Genomic DNA, 17,035 nt, shown 5'->3' with positions numbered 1-17,035 from the left:
TGGTGATTTTTTCTTTCACTCACTGACAAATATAGCACCTTTAAAAAAAAAAAAGAAAGACAAAAACACTCCTTACAATCGTCCTTCTTCTTGCATGCAGGCGTCCAGTCGATTTCACAACCAGCAGAGGGCGACAGGTCGACTTCCGGCTTCATGCGGTTGACCAATGAGCTTCCAGGGAACTGGAGAGGTGGGCGGGACCGGACTAAACCTCAAACATGGCGGCGTCCTTAGATGATGATTTTGTGTGTAATAACCAGGACTACTACTCTCTGCTGAACGTCAGGAAAGAGGTACGGTGTATTCTGTTTCACAAAGGTGACCGGCCTGCCGGGCGCCACTGCCGGGTAGGTTTGCAGTGAGAAGGCGGTCAGCAGGCGGTGCATCATCATCATCATCATCATCATCCCTCAGCTGAACAACGGTCTTCCTCACCAGCAACATCATCCGTGGAGGTTGAGACCGGTTTAGGCATAAACACGCAGGGAATTTCAGCATTTTCAGCTCCACTTGAACGCAGGCAGTGTTTGCACTTTTTAGTGGGTGCAAAAATGTTGTTGGTGCACCGAGGAGCGCTTTCTGCAATCTCAGTTTTCATGATCTCTGCAGACAGGGAGGCCTGAGCAGGACTTATGCTCGGACGTCCAACCGGATAGCGTTGGGTGACATTAGACAGTTACTGGCAACAGGAAGTGCAGGATCACACTTTTAATTCCTTGTTTAATGACCGAGGACTGGTGGCTGTTTCTCAAATTCTTTGAAAAAATAAGATGCTTTAGTAAAGATGTGTTGTGTAAGGGCTCACATGTGAAGTGATCAGTGGATTAGTCGTCAAGCAAACAGTTTTGATAATCATTTATTTTCAGGCAAAAATTCAACAAAAGTGCTGAAGATTTAATTTCTGTCTTGTCATCGTAAATGTAACTGAGCTGTTGTTTGGACAAAAAATAGTACTTTAATTCAAAGAGCTCACCTTTTCTGGCATCTTACAGGCCAAATAGTTAATCAATTAATCAACAAAGGGAGGATTATTGTTAGTTGCAGCCCCACTCCTCAGTGATACCTGTCCTCTCTCCTGTCATAGGCCACCTCGGAGGAGTTAAAGGCGTCATATCGCAGGCTGTGCATGCTCTACCATCCTGACAAACATCGGGACCCAGAGCTGAAAAGCCAGGCTGAGCAGCTTTTCAACCAGGTGCACCAGGCATACGAAGGTAAGGACGCTTGCAGGTATGCGCCAGTTAATCCATTTAGTTCAACTGTGTTGTTGCCATTCAGCTTTACAAGATACTGATGAAGTGAAACAGCGTTGCTTCAGTGCCAAGGCACGAGAACCAGCCAAAACACTGTACAAAACACACAAACATAAAGCAGAAATAAAACACGTCTCCATTAATCGAAGTTTTATCTCCCTCTTGCCCCCCAGTGCTGAGTGATGCTCACTCCAGAGCCATCTATGACATCTTTGGGAAGAAAGGGCTGGAGGTGGAAGGCTGGGAGGTTCGTATTCTGTCCGACATAACCTTTTTCTCTTAAAGTTGACATAAATTAACGTATCGGCATTACCAATGTGTTGTGGTGATGATGCTGTGTAGGTGGTGGAGAGGAAGAGAACTCCAGCAGAAATTCGAGAAGAGTACGAAAGGCTGCAGAGAGAGAGAGAAGAGAGGAGACTGCAGCAAAGAACTAACCCGAAGGTTTTCTCAGACACAATTACATCCAATGCTTTGTCAACCTCACTGCTTTCACTGTAATTCTTGTGTGTGAAGCCGCTTTTATGCAAATATTACTAAATACATTGTGTAGCCACGGCTCAGTGTTGGCAGGGGATGGTTTCCACATTCATTTCATCATGCCACCCTTTCCGTCTCTCTTAATTAATTCTGTCAATCTCCCCCCTTCCACTCCCTCATTATTCAGGGCACCATCAGCGTGGGCGTGGATGCTACAGACCTGTTTGACCGCTATGATGAGGACTTTGAAGAGATGCCAGGAGGAGGATTTCCTCATATTGAAATCAACAGGATGCACATTTCCCAGTCCATAGAGGTACAACAAAACACACCCACTTAGCATTTACCCACCGCACAGCTGCTTGCTGGAGCCAGGATCACTGTGGTATTCTCTGTTTTATCAGCACAACCCTCCTTTCTTTCTTCAGGCTCCTTTGACGAACTCTGACACAGCAGTGCTGTCTGGTTCGCTCTCTACGCACAATGGGAATGGCGGGGGCAACATTAACATGACTATACGAAAGGTTACGTCAGCCAAGGGCTGGGGAGAGGTACGCTCACGAATTACAAAGTACATGCAAAACATGAAGCGCAAATATAAATTGCAGCTTATTGAGGCATTTATTTTTGAAGAGGTATTTTTAATATGCCTTGTGTTTTTGGCACAGATTTGACCATCTGCAATCACACGTTTCTGTGCATTCATCTCTGCAGGTGGAATTCGGTGCAGGAGACATACTTGGTCCTCTCGTTGGATTAAAGGTGTTTCGCAACCTCACTCCGCGGTGGTAAGTCCTGGCTGTGTGACACAGGGAACTATAATACAAACTGTGATGCATACTGTCTCTTTAATGTTCACTCTTTTCATCCCGCCTCTCTTTCATTTCTGTCCAGTTTCTTGACAGCCCAGTGCGGTTTGCAGTTCTCGCCTCGAGGTTTGCGGCCAAGCTGTTCTCTGATGACGGCACGCCACCTGGACCAGAATACTATGGGATATCTGCAGTGGCGCTGGGGGCCCAACAGCGCCATGACCACCAGCCTGGTCCGAGACACAAAGAGCAGCCACTTTACTCTAGCTCTGCAGGTACACACAAGCACAAATGCATTTACGGTGCGGGCATATATACAGAGTGTTCCCTATATGATAGATGTGGTTTGCACTGTAGCTGAAATTTGACTCGTGTGACCCTGAGATTTGCACCCCTTCCAGCTGGGCGTGCCTCACTCCTACCTGATGATGAGCTACCAGTACAAGTTCCAGGATGAGGACCAGACCAAAGTTAAAGGCTCTGTGAAGTACGTCAGTCTTCTTAAAATGGATTTATTCTCTGTAAATCACCAGGCAGGTCCTGTGCAACAATATGGCATTGCAAAAAAAAAATTCTGTAAACCATAAATCCATAAAGCACTTAATGTTATGCCCTGTGAATCACCAGTTTCATTAACTGGGCTGCACTTCAAATGCAATAGAGAAAACCATTTTAGACCATGTTTTTTCATATATCTAATAATAATAATAGTTTATTTATGGAGCTCATTCCGGAATGAAAGAAACACAAAGTGCTTTCCAGAGTTAGGACAATAAAAGACACTGACAGGACATATGTAGCCTTAAAAGAGCTGCGGGAGATAAAACGCATTTTACTATTATGCAACGCTGTGGGAAAACATAAAAAGAAGTAAACTCATCATAAAAGAAATAAAAAAGATGTAAAATGAAGTTTAGCAATGAAAGAAAGAAAATATATGAGCTGTAAAAATATTTTTAAAAAGCCATTAGCCACACATTTTAATCTGTGTCTGTACTGACTGTACAATTGACTCACTGTAGCTGCTTAGCTCAAATGGTTTCCATTCATTTTAATGTTCCTCCATTTCCAGGACAGGCTGGTTTGGTACTGTGGTGGAATATGGAGCAGAGAGGAAGATCAGCCGACACAGTGTCCTGTCAGCCACTGTCAGCGTCGGGGTCCCTCAGGGAGTCACGCTCAAGATCAAGTACTGGCCGACCCGAAATCTGATCTCATTCTCCTGTGGGCCCTTAACTCAGTGCACAGTTATCTAATGTGTGCTTTTATTTGTGCTGGTGTTTCCGTGCAGGTTGGCGCGTGCCAGCCAAACGTACCTGTTTCCAGTTCACCTAACAGATCAGCTGCTGCCCAGTGCCGTCTTCTACGCCACCGTGGGGCCCCTGCTGGTCTACATGGTCGTCCACAGGCTGATCATCATCCCATATACGCAGGCACAGAAAGAGCAGTCAGTACAGCTCCTGTCCTCAGAACCTCCACTTTTAGTCTCGCTCAATCAAACGTTTACTTTTAACGCTCTGTTTTACATGCATGAGAAATAATTTGATTCGAAAACGTCATGTTTATCAGCTGAAGGCAACCACACAGCCCTGAGTTTGGGTGGAAATGCAACATTTTGGTTATGGGTGTTGTTAACATTGTCAGGGTCTCCTTTCACACTTACATCACAGAGAGCCTCCGCAGTGAATCCCAGTGGGTGATGTCTGCTTTGTGTCTCTGTGCTTCTCAGAGAGCTGGAGCTGCAGAGGAAGAGCTCAGCCACAGACATCGCCAAGAAGAAGCAGGAGGCAGAGTCTGCTGTGAGTACTCGCACTCACATGCAAACACAGTTAGTTATTCGCTGCGTGCGGCGATCATTGATCATTGTTTCTAGGTTCAGCTCTCCTCATCTTGTCTGAAAAACCTCCCTCCTATCCTATGTTGTTTTCCTCCACCCCACCACCACCTCCTCCTCCTCCTCCTCCTCCTCCTCCTCTTCCTCTTCTTTCTCCCTCGGCTCCTCTGCAGGTTCTGCTGATGCAGGAGTCTGTGAGAAGAATCATAGAAGCGGAAGAATCCAAGATGGGTGAGGGAACACACACACACACACGCACACTACACCAGACTGACAAACTGAGAGCCTTTTTTAGTTTGCAGCCAGTCAAAACTTGGTAAAAGTCCAACTCTGTAATTCAAACACATATCTCATGGTTGCTGTGAACTGCGTAATAGACTGTAGCTCCAGGATTCTGTTTTTCTAAGTCCCGACTTCCATCATCTTCTGCTGTGAAGCAAGTGATGATGATGAAGCCCATCTCCATGCTCCCGTATTTCCATAGGTTATGCTTGTAGAACATCTGACTGTGCACTGGCATAAATCAAAGCTATGACTTCAGTGCGCTAATGGATTTCCTGTTATATTTGTGTAGGAGATGCATGTGATTATTTGAAGATACTAGCATAGCAGTGGGACTGTTGTGACATAGATCTACACTTAACACTGTATGTTACTGTGTAGGTCTGATCATCCTGAATGCCTGGTATGGAAAGTTTGTGTCAGACACCAGCCAGAAGCAGGAGAAAGCAAAGGTCATCGACGTCACTGTGCCTCTGCAGTGCCTGGTCAAGGACTCCAAACTCATCCTCACCGAGTCCTCTAAGGTGTGTGTGTGTGTGTTTACATGTCACTGTGTCCATTTAATTATCTACAAATTTGTAACCATGCATATTAGGGACGTGTATCTCCGTCACTAAGGCCGATGTGACATGCAACTCAATGCATCGCCAATGATCGATACGTTAAAGTTGCATATGAAGCAACGACAAATGCAAGGCGAAGGGAGTGCGATTCGACACAATTCAATTCAGCACAATGCGATTCAGCAAGATCCAAGAAAATATGCTGCAGTTCAATATGTGTTTGACTTAATTTCTTTGGTTCTTCTTAAGCAAACAGCAAATCATACATTAACTAAATCATTAATTAACCATAAAAGTGACATTTTGTACTTCACAGATATGTTTTGGAAAACAAATGCAGAGCATGACATCAGTCACAAATCACCAATTTTAGAAAACGTTTGTGTACAGTGACACATTTTCTCTACCTGAGACCATAATCTGCCAAATGTTAGTAGATCATAACATAGACAAGACCAAACATTTTTCGATGGATTAAAGTTTTTAAGCCAACAGAAAGATACAGGTACACTGATCCCCTCTTACTCCCGAGTAAGAGGTGATCAGTGTACCTGTATCTTACAGAAAATAAATACAGGAGTAAGAGGGATTTTACCGATGCAAAGATCTCGCATCGTGAGTTCATCCCATATTGTTTCGAGTCCCAACTTTTTCTGGGCAATCACTCGGGGGACTTTATGCGGGTGCACCAATGCGAAATGGTGACTCTTACTGTCCCTAATGCCTGTGAGCTGTTTCTCTGTGTGCAGGCAGGTTTGCCGGGCTTCTACGACCCTTGTGTAGGAGAGGAGAAGAGTCTCAAGTTACTGTACCAGTTCAGAGGTGTCATGCACCAAGTCATCTCTGCAGACACAGAGTCGCTACGGATACCCAAGCAATGTTAGTATGCAGCCCAGTATTACTATAATGCAGCAGCATTCTAATTACAGCAAGACTAAAGCCTGCTGTATATGCGTGCATCCATGTTTCAATTATATATGTTTTGTCTTTGCAGCTCACAGAATTGAATCAGAGTCCTAGGAGCCCGCCACTGTCGGAGCACCAGAGGACAAGTTCAGATAAAAACACACTTTGTATAAACAGAAGAACTCAAGAAAAGAGGGAATGCATCAACAAAAAGTCTGTTGCCCTCCTCTGGTCCTCTTCTGTCATGGTATTAGTGAATCTGTTTATCGAGTTCCTCCACTCCTCCCTTTCCTGTGGGCCGCCTCCAAGGTTCAGCAGAATACAGGAGTAAGCCCAGAATATCTGCAAGGTCTCAAACCCTTTGTGTCTTTAGTCTGCTACACCTGACAGGGCTGCTCGAATATCTCTCTGCTGCAGGACATCAGACGTTGGCCCTGAACGTAGTTTTATATATGCACTGCACAGAGCGACTGATGGTCACCGCGGACGTGGTGGCCATTCCCAGCAACGGTGGGCTAAAAGTGCACACATAGATTTAGAGATGTTTCTTGGCATTTGTTATGTCAAGTATATACACATGAGCTGTGCTGTAGTTTAATCCCATATCATTGTCGCCTTTGTCCTGTATGTGCATCATCCCAGTAGGGTTGAACCTAATGTTATAACATACCAGTCATTTCACGAAATCACGCAAATGTTTAGAGCATCTCTATGCAGGGTCACGTCTCAGTCACCCTGAGGCTGGCCGGGACTGAGGTCTGATTATGTGACTTGTTGAAATGTCTCATCCTCATTTATTATGCCCGTCAGTGACGTGTATGCTGCTCATTGGAGTACAAATCAGCAGGTGTAAACTGGTGCTATCGGTGACCATTGGGATATGGGAGTTGGGGGGAGGGACTGTGCTGGGAGGGAAAGTGATAGAGATGCCCTTTTATGGTAGTGATCCAACCAAGGAGAGACGGTCTTGAAATTATTCATACAGATTATTCAATATCTCAGCCTAGACTGCAATTTAAAGGCAGACATTCCTCTTAAGATTTATTTTGCATCAGAGTCTATTGACTCTCTCTGCGCAGTTCCAGCCAAAACTGAATATTTAAAAATGATTTTGAATGCAGTGAAGGTTTCTAGTTTCTTTGGTGTTTATCCATCAGTAAGCCCTATTTCTCTGGCTGGGATGCGACCAGTAGAGGGCGTAGGTCAACACTTTCCCTCATGAAGGCGACACTAGCTGCTAAAACAGTCACTGTGACAGAAAATAACTTGTTGATGGAGCTGACCTGAGCCGCAATAAACCATTTGACTAATTATGGCACATTTCAGCAGCTAGATTTATCTGTTTGACTTTGCTTTAATATGTGCCATGTATTTTAGTTTGTATTCTCTGTTTTTTTTTTGTTTGTTTAGAAATATTACTCTGCTAATGTTACTTTTTGTACATGGTAATGTATAAGATGCTAAAACCATACTTGTCAGCCAGGGCTTTTCTGGCTGTTGATTTAGGTGATAATCCGCACACTAACTCATATCTACTGTAGCTATTTCTCATCAGAGTGGTGAGGTTGGGGAAATGTAATATCCTGTGATGCACTTTCTGTTCAGATATGACCCGGTGTGTTCGGTCTGTTCATGTGTTAACGGTTCTAAAGGTGGATTGACACTAACTACAAAGGGAAACGTGAAAGAGCGAGACTTGGTAAATTATGTCTGTAATGGGCTGCGGGGAATCCCAGAATACACCATCAAACCCACAACTGTAGGATACAAATGGTATTTTATTGAAGAGGTAATATTTTGCACAAAATGTACAGTATTTAAAACAAAGTGTTGGAGCTAGTTGTCATGAAAGTGGTGCTGAGGCCTCTAATTGAAGCTGTACACTTTGATGAACTCTAGAGTTTGCATCTAAGAAATAATAATATAATGCCCTCCTTTGATTTTTTTTTTTTTTTTTTTTGCCATTGCTGTGATTGACCTGCAAGACCAGAAGGTTTCTGTAGGCTCAAAAAAAAACAAAACAAAAAAACACATTGAGCGTAGAGATGGGATACATTTCAGTATTCAGATAGAGGGATATCTGTCTTGCATTAGGGTCACTGGCACAGCGGCCATTTTGCAGTTTACGTTTGTAGTGTTTGTCTTTGTCTTTTGTTTTAAGTGTGCTGTAAAGTATTTTGACAGGTCAGCTGGTCACCTCTGCTCCAGTGCCACAATGAGGCCAGCAGAAAGACGGCTTCCTGCTCTTACAGTCCAGCCCATCACCCAAACTGACCCACATGAGTGTGTAAATGTGCTGTATGGTCGAGGAGCCTGTCTCCTCTGTTCTGTAAAGACCACAATAAATATGGACCCATCAGATTCTCATTTATTTCAAGAGCACTGTAGCAAATCATCCAATTTAAAGACAAAAAGCAGCCAGTTAAAATGGTAACTCTTTATTTACAATAGTTTACAATAGTTTCACAGAAACAGTTTGCACCACAGTACAGACAACGCTTTCTCAATAAGGGGATAGGACAACCCAGGACCAGGATAAAGAAGCCGTATCACAATGAGCATTGTTAACATTAATTACACTGATGTCTTAAAAGACGCAGAGTTAGAAATTTGTGCCTGAAGATGTCTTCAGGCTCTCCAAGACACGAGTGTCCTGAGAAACAGCAAATGATTTTTAGGTCTTGAAAACATCAGGACCTGGGTGATTGCTGAGTAAGAACCTGTTACACATCATTTGTAAATACCAGAAGAGTGCAGAGATGAGCTTAAGCACTATAAACTCTTGGAAAGTCTCGCGTTCTTTACAAACCAAACATTCATTGTGTGTGTGTTTAGTCGTTCCCTGGTCAAGTTATTGATTCTGCATTGTAAAAACCCCTCCTGGATAATATCCAAGGTTCTGAGTCTAAAATCTGTCACTCTACAAATATGGCTTTTATATAATCAGAAACACCAGCGGGTGGCACATGAATGACGAAGCTTAAAATGTTTCATCCAAACTGGAGCAAGTTTTAGGGAAAAAGTGCCATTAAAAAAAAAAAAAAAAAAAAAACTTTCTTCCCCATTAAATCCGCTTCATATGGAAGTAAGTGAATACTGCTGTGAAAACTGTAGTGAGAGGTGATGAGAGACTGAGACTGTTCTTCTGTTCTGACCCTTCAGAGACAAAAATAAAAAAAACAACCCAACCCTGCCCGTGGTACTTTGCAGATATCCATTATGTCATCTTACAAAAGACCAGAAACGATGGAGCTTAGTTGAGACGCCTCATAGCAGCACATGCATTTCCAATACCATCACACGGCGTTAACCATTCAAACACACACTCACACACACACACACACACACACACGCATAATTTCAACCGGACTCTTGAGAGAATCTTTCTAAGCAACCCTATTCCAGTTAAAATAGCTTTTTTCCTCTGATACTTAAACAGGACGGACATGGGAGTTCCCTTCTATAAATATACTTGTCTCTGAAACTTCATGAGCATGGAACAGCTGAAAACAAAACAAAAAAAACAAACATTTAATTTAACTGTTTGGAAAATAAAATTATTCATGGACAATACCACTGTTCAATCCTGTCACGAAATGCAGAACAAACACTGACCAGAGGCAACAGAAAACACCCTGTCGACACCCAGGTTACTGAAAACTGTCACGTTGTGTTATCTGATTATTGTCAAAAAAAAAAAAAGAAACCTCCTCAGAAAGTGTTCTGGTGAAATAAGAACACCGTTTAAAACATTTCGGAAATGCAAAGTGAGTGAAAGCTCAATGTGTGGCCATGTAATGCCTTGATTCAGAGGAGCAGCTGAGGCTGGAAGACAGTGAAGTCGACGGAAGAGGAACAAGCGCTTGGTTCGGTTGGCTTACAGCCTCAATGATATTCTTTCACACAGTCTTAAATAACAAAACAGAATGACTGACAGATGAAGCAGATGCGGATCCTAATCTCGTATCGTACATCTTTGTTCTGTTGGATTATACCTCAGCTTAATACTATAGCACCATCTGAAGCAATTAACACAAGGCTTAACTTGCTTTTCTTATTCGAAACGGTTAATTGTATAACATTAATAGAGGCATCTAAGAAAACTCAAATCCAGTTTAATCAGAAAGACATACCTGTCCCTATGACAGAAAGGTCAAATGGTTTTTTTTTTGTTTTTGTTTATTTATTTTTTTTTAAAAAGTGAGAAAAGTGCAAACTGTCTTTCCCACAAATCCCAGCATGCACCATAGTGGGTGGCAGTTGTGAGGGTATTCTCTTTATATGGCAGTTCAAATGTTTCCAGTGTTCGCGAGACACCAAGTCCCAACAGTAGCGGTTTGCTGCTATGCTAGTGTCATCCACAGACATCCATTCAGTGATTGCCTTACGCACAGAGTCTGTAGGGAAGCAGAAACACACCTTAGTAAATCTAAAATAGCACTCAAACTGTTTTCAAAAGGGCTTGGGATAGGTCCACCAACGTGTTCATAGAAAATGCGGGTTCTTGGCTGACCGTGAAGGACAGAGACTGAAGGGTGCAAGACCTGAATTTGAGGAAGGGTCAGTCCAGCAGGTGGAGGGGGAGCAAAGAGCGGAAGGGGGTCAGAGTTCAGGGCCCGGCCTGGGATTAGTCTAACAGATGTTTGCGTGGGCCTATGCGTGAGCGGTGGGAGCGGCGGGTGTCTGGGGCTCCGTGCATGTCTCGGCAGCTCTGGCACACATATGTCTCTGGCACGTGGCTCTTGCGGATCTTGGCGCACGACAGGTGGATCCAGGTGTTGCACTTGTTGCACTCGATCATGGCGCGGCCGGCAAAAGGCTTCATGCAGAAACACGTCACCAGGTCCCACGAGTCGTCATCTGAGGGGACAGGACAGAGCACACGCCGAGTTACACTCAGTCGCTTTAACTTTAAACAATGGAAAATACTGTATGCACCGATACAAAACTTTACCTGAGTCGACCATGATGTCCTCATCCTCTCCTGATCCATCTTCATCTCTGAACACCACCTGCTTCCCCTGGCGGAACACCGTTCTGCTTCCTGAAAAGCCCTCCACCTTCTGTACCTTTACCACCCCTTCTTCGAGGTCTAGGCCATCACTGTGTCGACGCTCCTCCTTGGGCTCCTGCTTGCAGGGCCCTGGGCTAGGCAGATGCTGGGGGTGGAGGGGAATGCTGATATCGTCTTCAGGCTCTTCTTTGATCGTTCGGCCACCAAAGGAGGCCGGGTACTGCAGCTCTGAGGCTGCTGAGTGGGCCTGCTGAACCCCGCTTTCCTCCCCTGCAGAATGCTCCCTCTCCTTTCTCCTTTTCTTCTTCTTCAGCTTATCGGCTTTCCTGCGGTCATCCGGGTGCAGGGTGGCGATTGTGTGCTGCAAAAGGGGGAGAGAAAAAAAAGCATGTCAAAAGGGCTGTAGGTGAAAATTTAGGGCTAATGAAGCGACATCAATTCAACTCACATCTTTCTTGGTGTGACTGGACAGCGTGGCTCCTGGCTGAGGACGTTTCCTGCTCCTGTCCTGGGGGGCCTTGGGAGAGCGCTGTGGGCAGGAGGCTGGGGGTCCTGGGGTCCAGCCATCGCTGTCAGCTGTGCTGCCTGTGCTGTTGGGGGGGCTGGAACTACTGCGCAGTGGAGAGTCCTGTAACAATGAATGGAACAGGTCAGTGAGTGCAAACTCACAACGGGAGATAAAGCTGGTGATTCAAAATATTTGTTCACACACTCAACAACAAGATGAACGTATCCTGTAATATTTCTGTTTACTAATCGATACATTGTCATTGTACCAAGGATTAGCAGAACATGCTGTATTAGTGTAACGGTCTGTGTGTGGTTAAGATGCAGCTTCAAACAGTGATGGTTTAACCAGTAATGAGACTGCAGACAACGCTTAATTACCGCCATGACAGCTTAAATGTTGGGCTGCATTATTCATTATACTACATTTTAATTCTGACCTTTATGAGCTCTCATTCTTCCATGACACAATCTTGCTGTATTTGCATTAACACGGAGATCTGCCGCACAAAACCATCGAGTACCAACAATTGACAAGGTGGCCTTTGCACCGAGTGGTGAAATGAGCACAGGCAGAGGGGGCGGACATGAAAACAAATCTCGCACGTGTTGGATAGAAACAAAAGAGCAACACGATGAAAGAAAAGCCCAACTACAACTTGAACAAAATGAGTCAGAACCTAGACAGTGCCAGTGAGGGAGAGGAGGTAAATTTGTCTAATGTCAGTTCTGTCAAGCTCATGCTGAAATATGAGTGTAACATTTTGTTGTCCGTCTTTTGGTTTTCAAAGAGAATGATGACATTAAAAAGTGTGTAATTTTCAGTCACCATTTTGCCATAGTTGCAGAAATAGAAGGTGTCACCACAATTTTTGATGAAGCTGTAAAGACCATGAAAACCCTATCACTCTATCACTAAGAGGGTCTTAGCTGATGGGGTTTGGAAGAGATAAATGTGTTTATAACAACACTGTGACACTGTAAAAACATCCTCCCTTGAAAACAGGACGCAGCTTTGGTGTTTTGGGCAGGAGGACTATGACTAAAACTGATGTTTTAAGCCATAATAAATGTGTTCTGTGAGGAGCATGGGTATGAATAGATGCATGGTGTGGTTAAGACTACTTGACCAAAAGAGGGCTCAGTTAAGGAGGTGACAAACAGCAGTGTAGGTGAAGGAGGCTCTAAGAGCGGTCCAGCAAACAAGACAGGAGGCATTGAAGCCATGTGTTACAATCACAACTGGAGTCTTGTATACACAAAAGCATTCGTGCCCAGTGAATGGTAAGAATAAAGCAGAGGCCATGCTGAAACTAAAATAAACACTTGAAGTCAGAGAAACTAAAGGGACAAAAGAATCTGTTCAAGATAATCTCATTGTCTGTCTATCTCCCTCCCTGTCCGCAAACAGAAGACATGATTCAGTGAACACAAGAGAACTCAGTGTCTCATAACCAATTAGCTGAGTTGGCACAATTCAAGACTTAAAAGAAAAAAAAAAAAAAAAAAAAAAAAACCAACACAAAATCTAGACAGCTCGATGTCAATCACAACAGTGCCTCAGGATTACACATCCATGTAGACAGTTTATGTCTGCGTTTAAACATGCACCTCCTTTAAAATCCATTCTCTCGGGGGCCACAGGAGTTCATCCAGATACCATAGAACTTTACTGGCTTGATTAACTTACAGCAAATACCATGATTTCATTGTGGAGGTGTTTTCTCCTCCTCCTAAATGAGTCCTGTTCCACTGTCTGCATTTTCAGTTGATTTTGTTCGTATCTTTTTATGCCTCTACAGGACATTGTCTCGGTTTATTAAGTTTATCTGCACGTGGAAACAGACCGCAACCCTGCACAACAGTCATCCGAGGTAAGAAAAATAATCAACACTTAAAAACTACTTCGGCCCAACAATACAGGTGCTCATGTGAAGATGTGTGCAGCTTATTGACTCACCTCTTGGGGGTATGGGATGTAGCCGGCATAGGCCAAGACAAAAGTGCAAAACTTGTTAAAATCCTCTACTGTCCTCCTCCTCCTGTATGGCGGACTGAAACCCTGAAACATAAATCACAGCAGCGAGACATTAGCAGCAAAACCTACACGTCCGACATGGCGTTACACATTAATAACGAGAGTCGATCGGCACACAACCATAACGTGAAGTTAAACTGAAAACTGCCACTCAATTAAAAAAAAAAAATAACAACGCGTTGACAAACACAGGCTGAAGTTGGAGTGATCGCATGGTCAGATTTCACTCAGGACAGTGAACCTTCCTACCAACCCCCCATCGATAAATCCAACTGAAAACGACAGCTAATGTTAGCTACAGCGGCTAGCAGCAGGCAGCAAATAAGTAACTAATGCTAAGAAGCTAGCTGCTGGCTAATATTGGTGGAGTTCAGCAAGCTAAACTACATGAAGCCATTAAGTGAAAGATAAAGAAAGAGTCACAGAGTCATGAAAGCATCAGTGTTGGCGAGCTGTTAACGGAGGATAATGCAAAATAATGATTAAAAAAAAGCAGGCTGCGTGAGTGTGATGCTTAGTTAGCCGCCGTTAATGTTAGCATGCTCCGCAATGATGATGGAATGTTTTCTTTTCGATGAAACGTTAAGCTAACGTTAGCTTCAACGACAGCAATCGTGAAAAGTACCATCTGAAGTAACGTTAACACCTCTTTCTCACGCACAAAGTTTTATTAGTGAAAAATTACAGTTTGAACTACGCTCGTCTGTGTGGCAAACATTATGTCAACATTAGCGCAGCAGGCTAATCAGCAGCTGCTACATCGTGCCGTGACAACCTCGAACAAGTTGACGTTTGCTAGCGTCGTTAGCCGTGTTACTACTCACTGTAAAAACAGTTGCATGAAACACTTACCTCCGACTGAAATGCGTGCGATGTCGATGGGTTAATGTCACCCATCTTTACCAAGTAGCCGACCACCTGGAGGTTTGTCGATACCGTGACAGATTAGAGCAACGGGACACTGGATGCGACCGTAAACACGGAGGTTCCTGGGCTGTTTGTACCTACAGTAATTAGCTAACGTCAACGTTACTTGTACTAAAAGTCGAAGCAACAGTGTCCACTCAGTTTGCCATCAGCGCCAAAGACAACGTTACTTGGACCGTAACGTTAACGTTAAACAACCGGTTACTTCGGCGGCGCAAAGTTGTCAAAAGCGCCTCCCGGGAGCCGTAAGTGTTACTGCTGTATTTCCACCAAGCTGTCCGGTAATGTCCCCGTTTGATCCAGTTTACTGACTGCTGGGGGGAGCGGTTCACTTCGGCTGTCAGCAGCTGCCTGCCCCTTCTTCTTCTTCTTCTTCTTCTTTGGCTGCTGCTTCTTCTGCTGCTTCTTCCTCTTCTTCTTCTCCTCCTCGGATATGGCAGCTACTGAACCCAAATGCGCATTACCGCCCCCGCTTGTTGTGCAAGTCAAGGAAAGTTTACTTGCACAGCACATTTCATCTTGACATTAAATCTTTTCAGTATAAATGTGTGTCTACAGACTGCCAAACTCTGAGAGAAGACCCTCCTCTCTCCTTTTCTCCTGCTCCGTCTTTCAGTAAACGTGTGTGAAAACGCCCTGTTTAGATTTTACTCCTTTTATGATGTCATAAGGGGATCTGTGGATCATGTGACCTGCTCCAGCCCCTCAGCAGCCACTGAAAACCCCCAGAGTCCACCCAACCCCCCAGGAATTTTACAATGGTGACCAAAGCATGTAATTACAACAATGGCGTTCAGCACATGATGCCATTGTGCCCCAAAAGGCATTTTTTTCATAAACTTACATTGTGAAAGAGACATCTGTAAATCAGTGGATATATTTGTTTGAGAGTCACAACCCCCACAAAATTATTTGTTCCACCATCAGAATTTGATCCATTTGGTCCGACAGCATTTGGAAAGTCTAGAGGACAATTAAATCATTTTATTCACATTCATTATAGCGGAGAGCTAACAGGAAGTTTGGTGGCTCAGCAGACCTGAGACTCTACTGCTCATGCTCCATGGGCCCAACAATGCGGAACATCAGGTTACTTTTACACCCGGGAAGTCAAACTTTTTTGGCTTCATGCTCCCCCGAGCAACTTCATACATTTGTGTATTCCTCACTAACGAAGCCATCGAAGGCGAGAACAAAGCAGCAGATTGTTCTGTTCTTCTAAAATGGAACATACAGCTGCAGCAGCAGGAGAAAAATGAAGTGTTTTTTGATCATTAAACTGTGTAAACCTGATCTAGTAGGACCTCCAAATACAAGTTGTATTTTACTTTGAAAAAGAGCATAATATGGGACCTCTTAAATCACTGTGACAGAGTGCAAAAGAAACACATTATAAAAGACATTACAAAAAGATATTTGAATACAATAAAAAGCAGAGATACAAGAGAATAAAAACAAGCTAAAATAGAATAAGACAGGTATAAAATTACAATGATAAAAGTTGCCATGCAGTGCAAGAAATTGATAAAGTGTTTGACTTAATGAAAAGCAGCAGCAAACAGAGGAGTCTTCAGCCTTGATTTAAAAGAACTGAGAGTTACAGCAGACCTGAAGTTTTCTGGGAGTTTGTCCCAGATATGTGTTGCATAAAAACAGAATGCTGCCTCTCCTTGTTTAGTTTTGGCTCTGGAGGCAGAAAGCAGACCTGTCCCAGACGACCTGAGAGGTCTGGATGGATCATAATCAAAGCAGCTGGTCAGAAATGTATTTTGGCCCTGTAAGTAGTTTCTAGCGTTTGTTGTGGTTTAAATATTATCTTCCTGTTTAAAAACATGTGAAAATACTCTGGTTTGATAAATATTTGTAACTGCAGGACACAACATGTTTCGCAGACCAAAATGCTCAATCTCAGTAAGGGGTATTGGTAGCCTACAGGTTTATTTCAGTTAATTAAAAATAAAAGACAAAACAATGGAAATAATTAAAAAAGTAAACACAGCACATATATCTATACATGCATAACATATTGTAAATCTACTGCAACCATAAATCCTTACCCTTAGTGCACAACAGAAGACATATATTTTGGACCAAAAAGCAGTAGGCTGAAAAAGACCTCCTCCCAGTCAGTATAGCTCCTCCATGACGAGAAAAAGAAGATAAAAACGAACTGTCTTGGTAAAATATCTTCTGAATCATACATTTATTTCCTTACAGGTAGTACATCTAATGACACCTGACTGTTCACTTTCTAAAACCTCGTGTGTTTTTGGCTGGTAGCTCTGTTAGTGAAAAGATATGATAAAGGGAAAATAAGTAAATAAATAAAAGACATATAAATATATAGGGCATTTGAATATAAATACAAAATATAAAGACAGCAGGATACAATAGCAAAAAAGGTATAAATGCAGTAAATATA

At 43.3% G+C, this 17,035-nt stretch overlaps 2 protein-coding genes across 2 annotated transcripts; one reads left to right on the top strand and one right to left on the bottom strand.

Annotated features, from left to right (window-relative positions):
- The first annotated feature begins 218 nt into the window (after window positions 1-218).
- dnajc11b (DnaJ (Hsp40) homolog, subfamily C, member 11b) lies at window positions 219-6,445 on the top strand. The gene is made up of 16 exons (XM_070848892.1): window positions 219-293; window positions 1,085-1,214; window positions 1,427-1,500; window positions 1,596-1,697; window positions 1,921-2,049; window positions 2,162-2,284; window positions 2,448-2,521; window positions 2,628-2,817; window positions 2,944-3,029; window positions 3,615-3,731; window positions 3,834-3,989; window positions 4,272-4,341; window positions 4,550-4,607; window positions 5,040-5,182; window positions 5,971-6,100; window positions 6,216-6,445. Exons 1-16 carry the CDS (start codon window positions 219-221, stop codon window positions 6,239-6,241), a joined length of 1,683 nt encoding a protein of 560 aa, XP_070704993.1. The 3' UTR covers window positions 6,242-6,445.
- A 3,369-nt stretch (window positions 6,446-9,814) lies between these two features.
- On the bottom strand, window positions 9,815-14,969 carry phf13 (PHD finger protein 13). Its single transcript, XM_070843258.1, has 5 exons — window positions 14,539-14,969; window positions 13,609-13,710; window positions 11,590-11,769; window positions 11,082-11,502; window positions 9,815-10,987 (listed from the first exon to the last, which is right to left on the bottom strand). Exons 1-5 carry the CDS (start codon window positions 14,581-14,583, stop codon window positions 10,755-10,757), a joined length of 981 nt encoding a protein of 326 aa, XP_070699359.1. The 5' UTR covers window positions 14,584-14,969; the 3' UTR covers window positions 9,815-10,754.
- Between the last annotated feature and the right edge of the window lie 2,066 nt (window positions 14,970-17,035).

This window comes from Pempheris klunzingeri, chromosome 2 (assembly GCF_042242105.1).
Source record: "Pempheris klunzingeri isolate RE-2024b chromosome 2, fPemKlu1.hap1, whole genome shotgun sequence".
In the NCBI taxonomy this organism is placed as follows: Eukaryota; Metazoa; Chordata; class Actinopteri; order Acropomatiformes; family Pempheridae; genus Pempheris; species Pempheris klunzingeri.
Note: the sequence above shows the minus strand (reverse complement) of the source record. Positions and strands in the feature narration are given on the sequence as shown.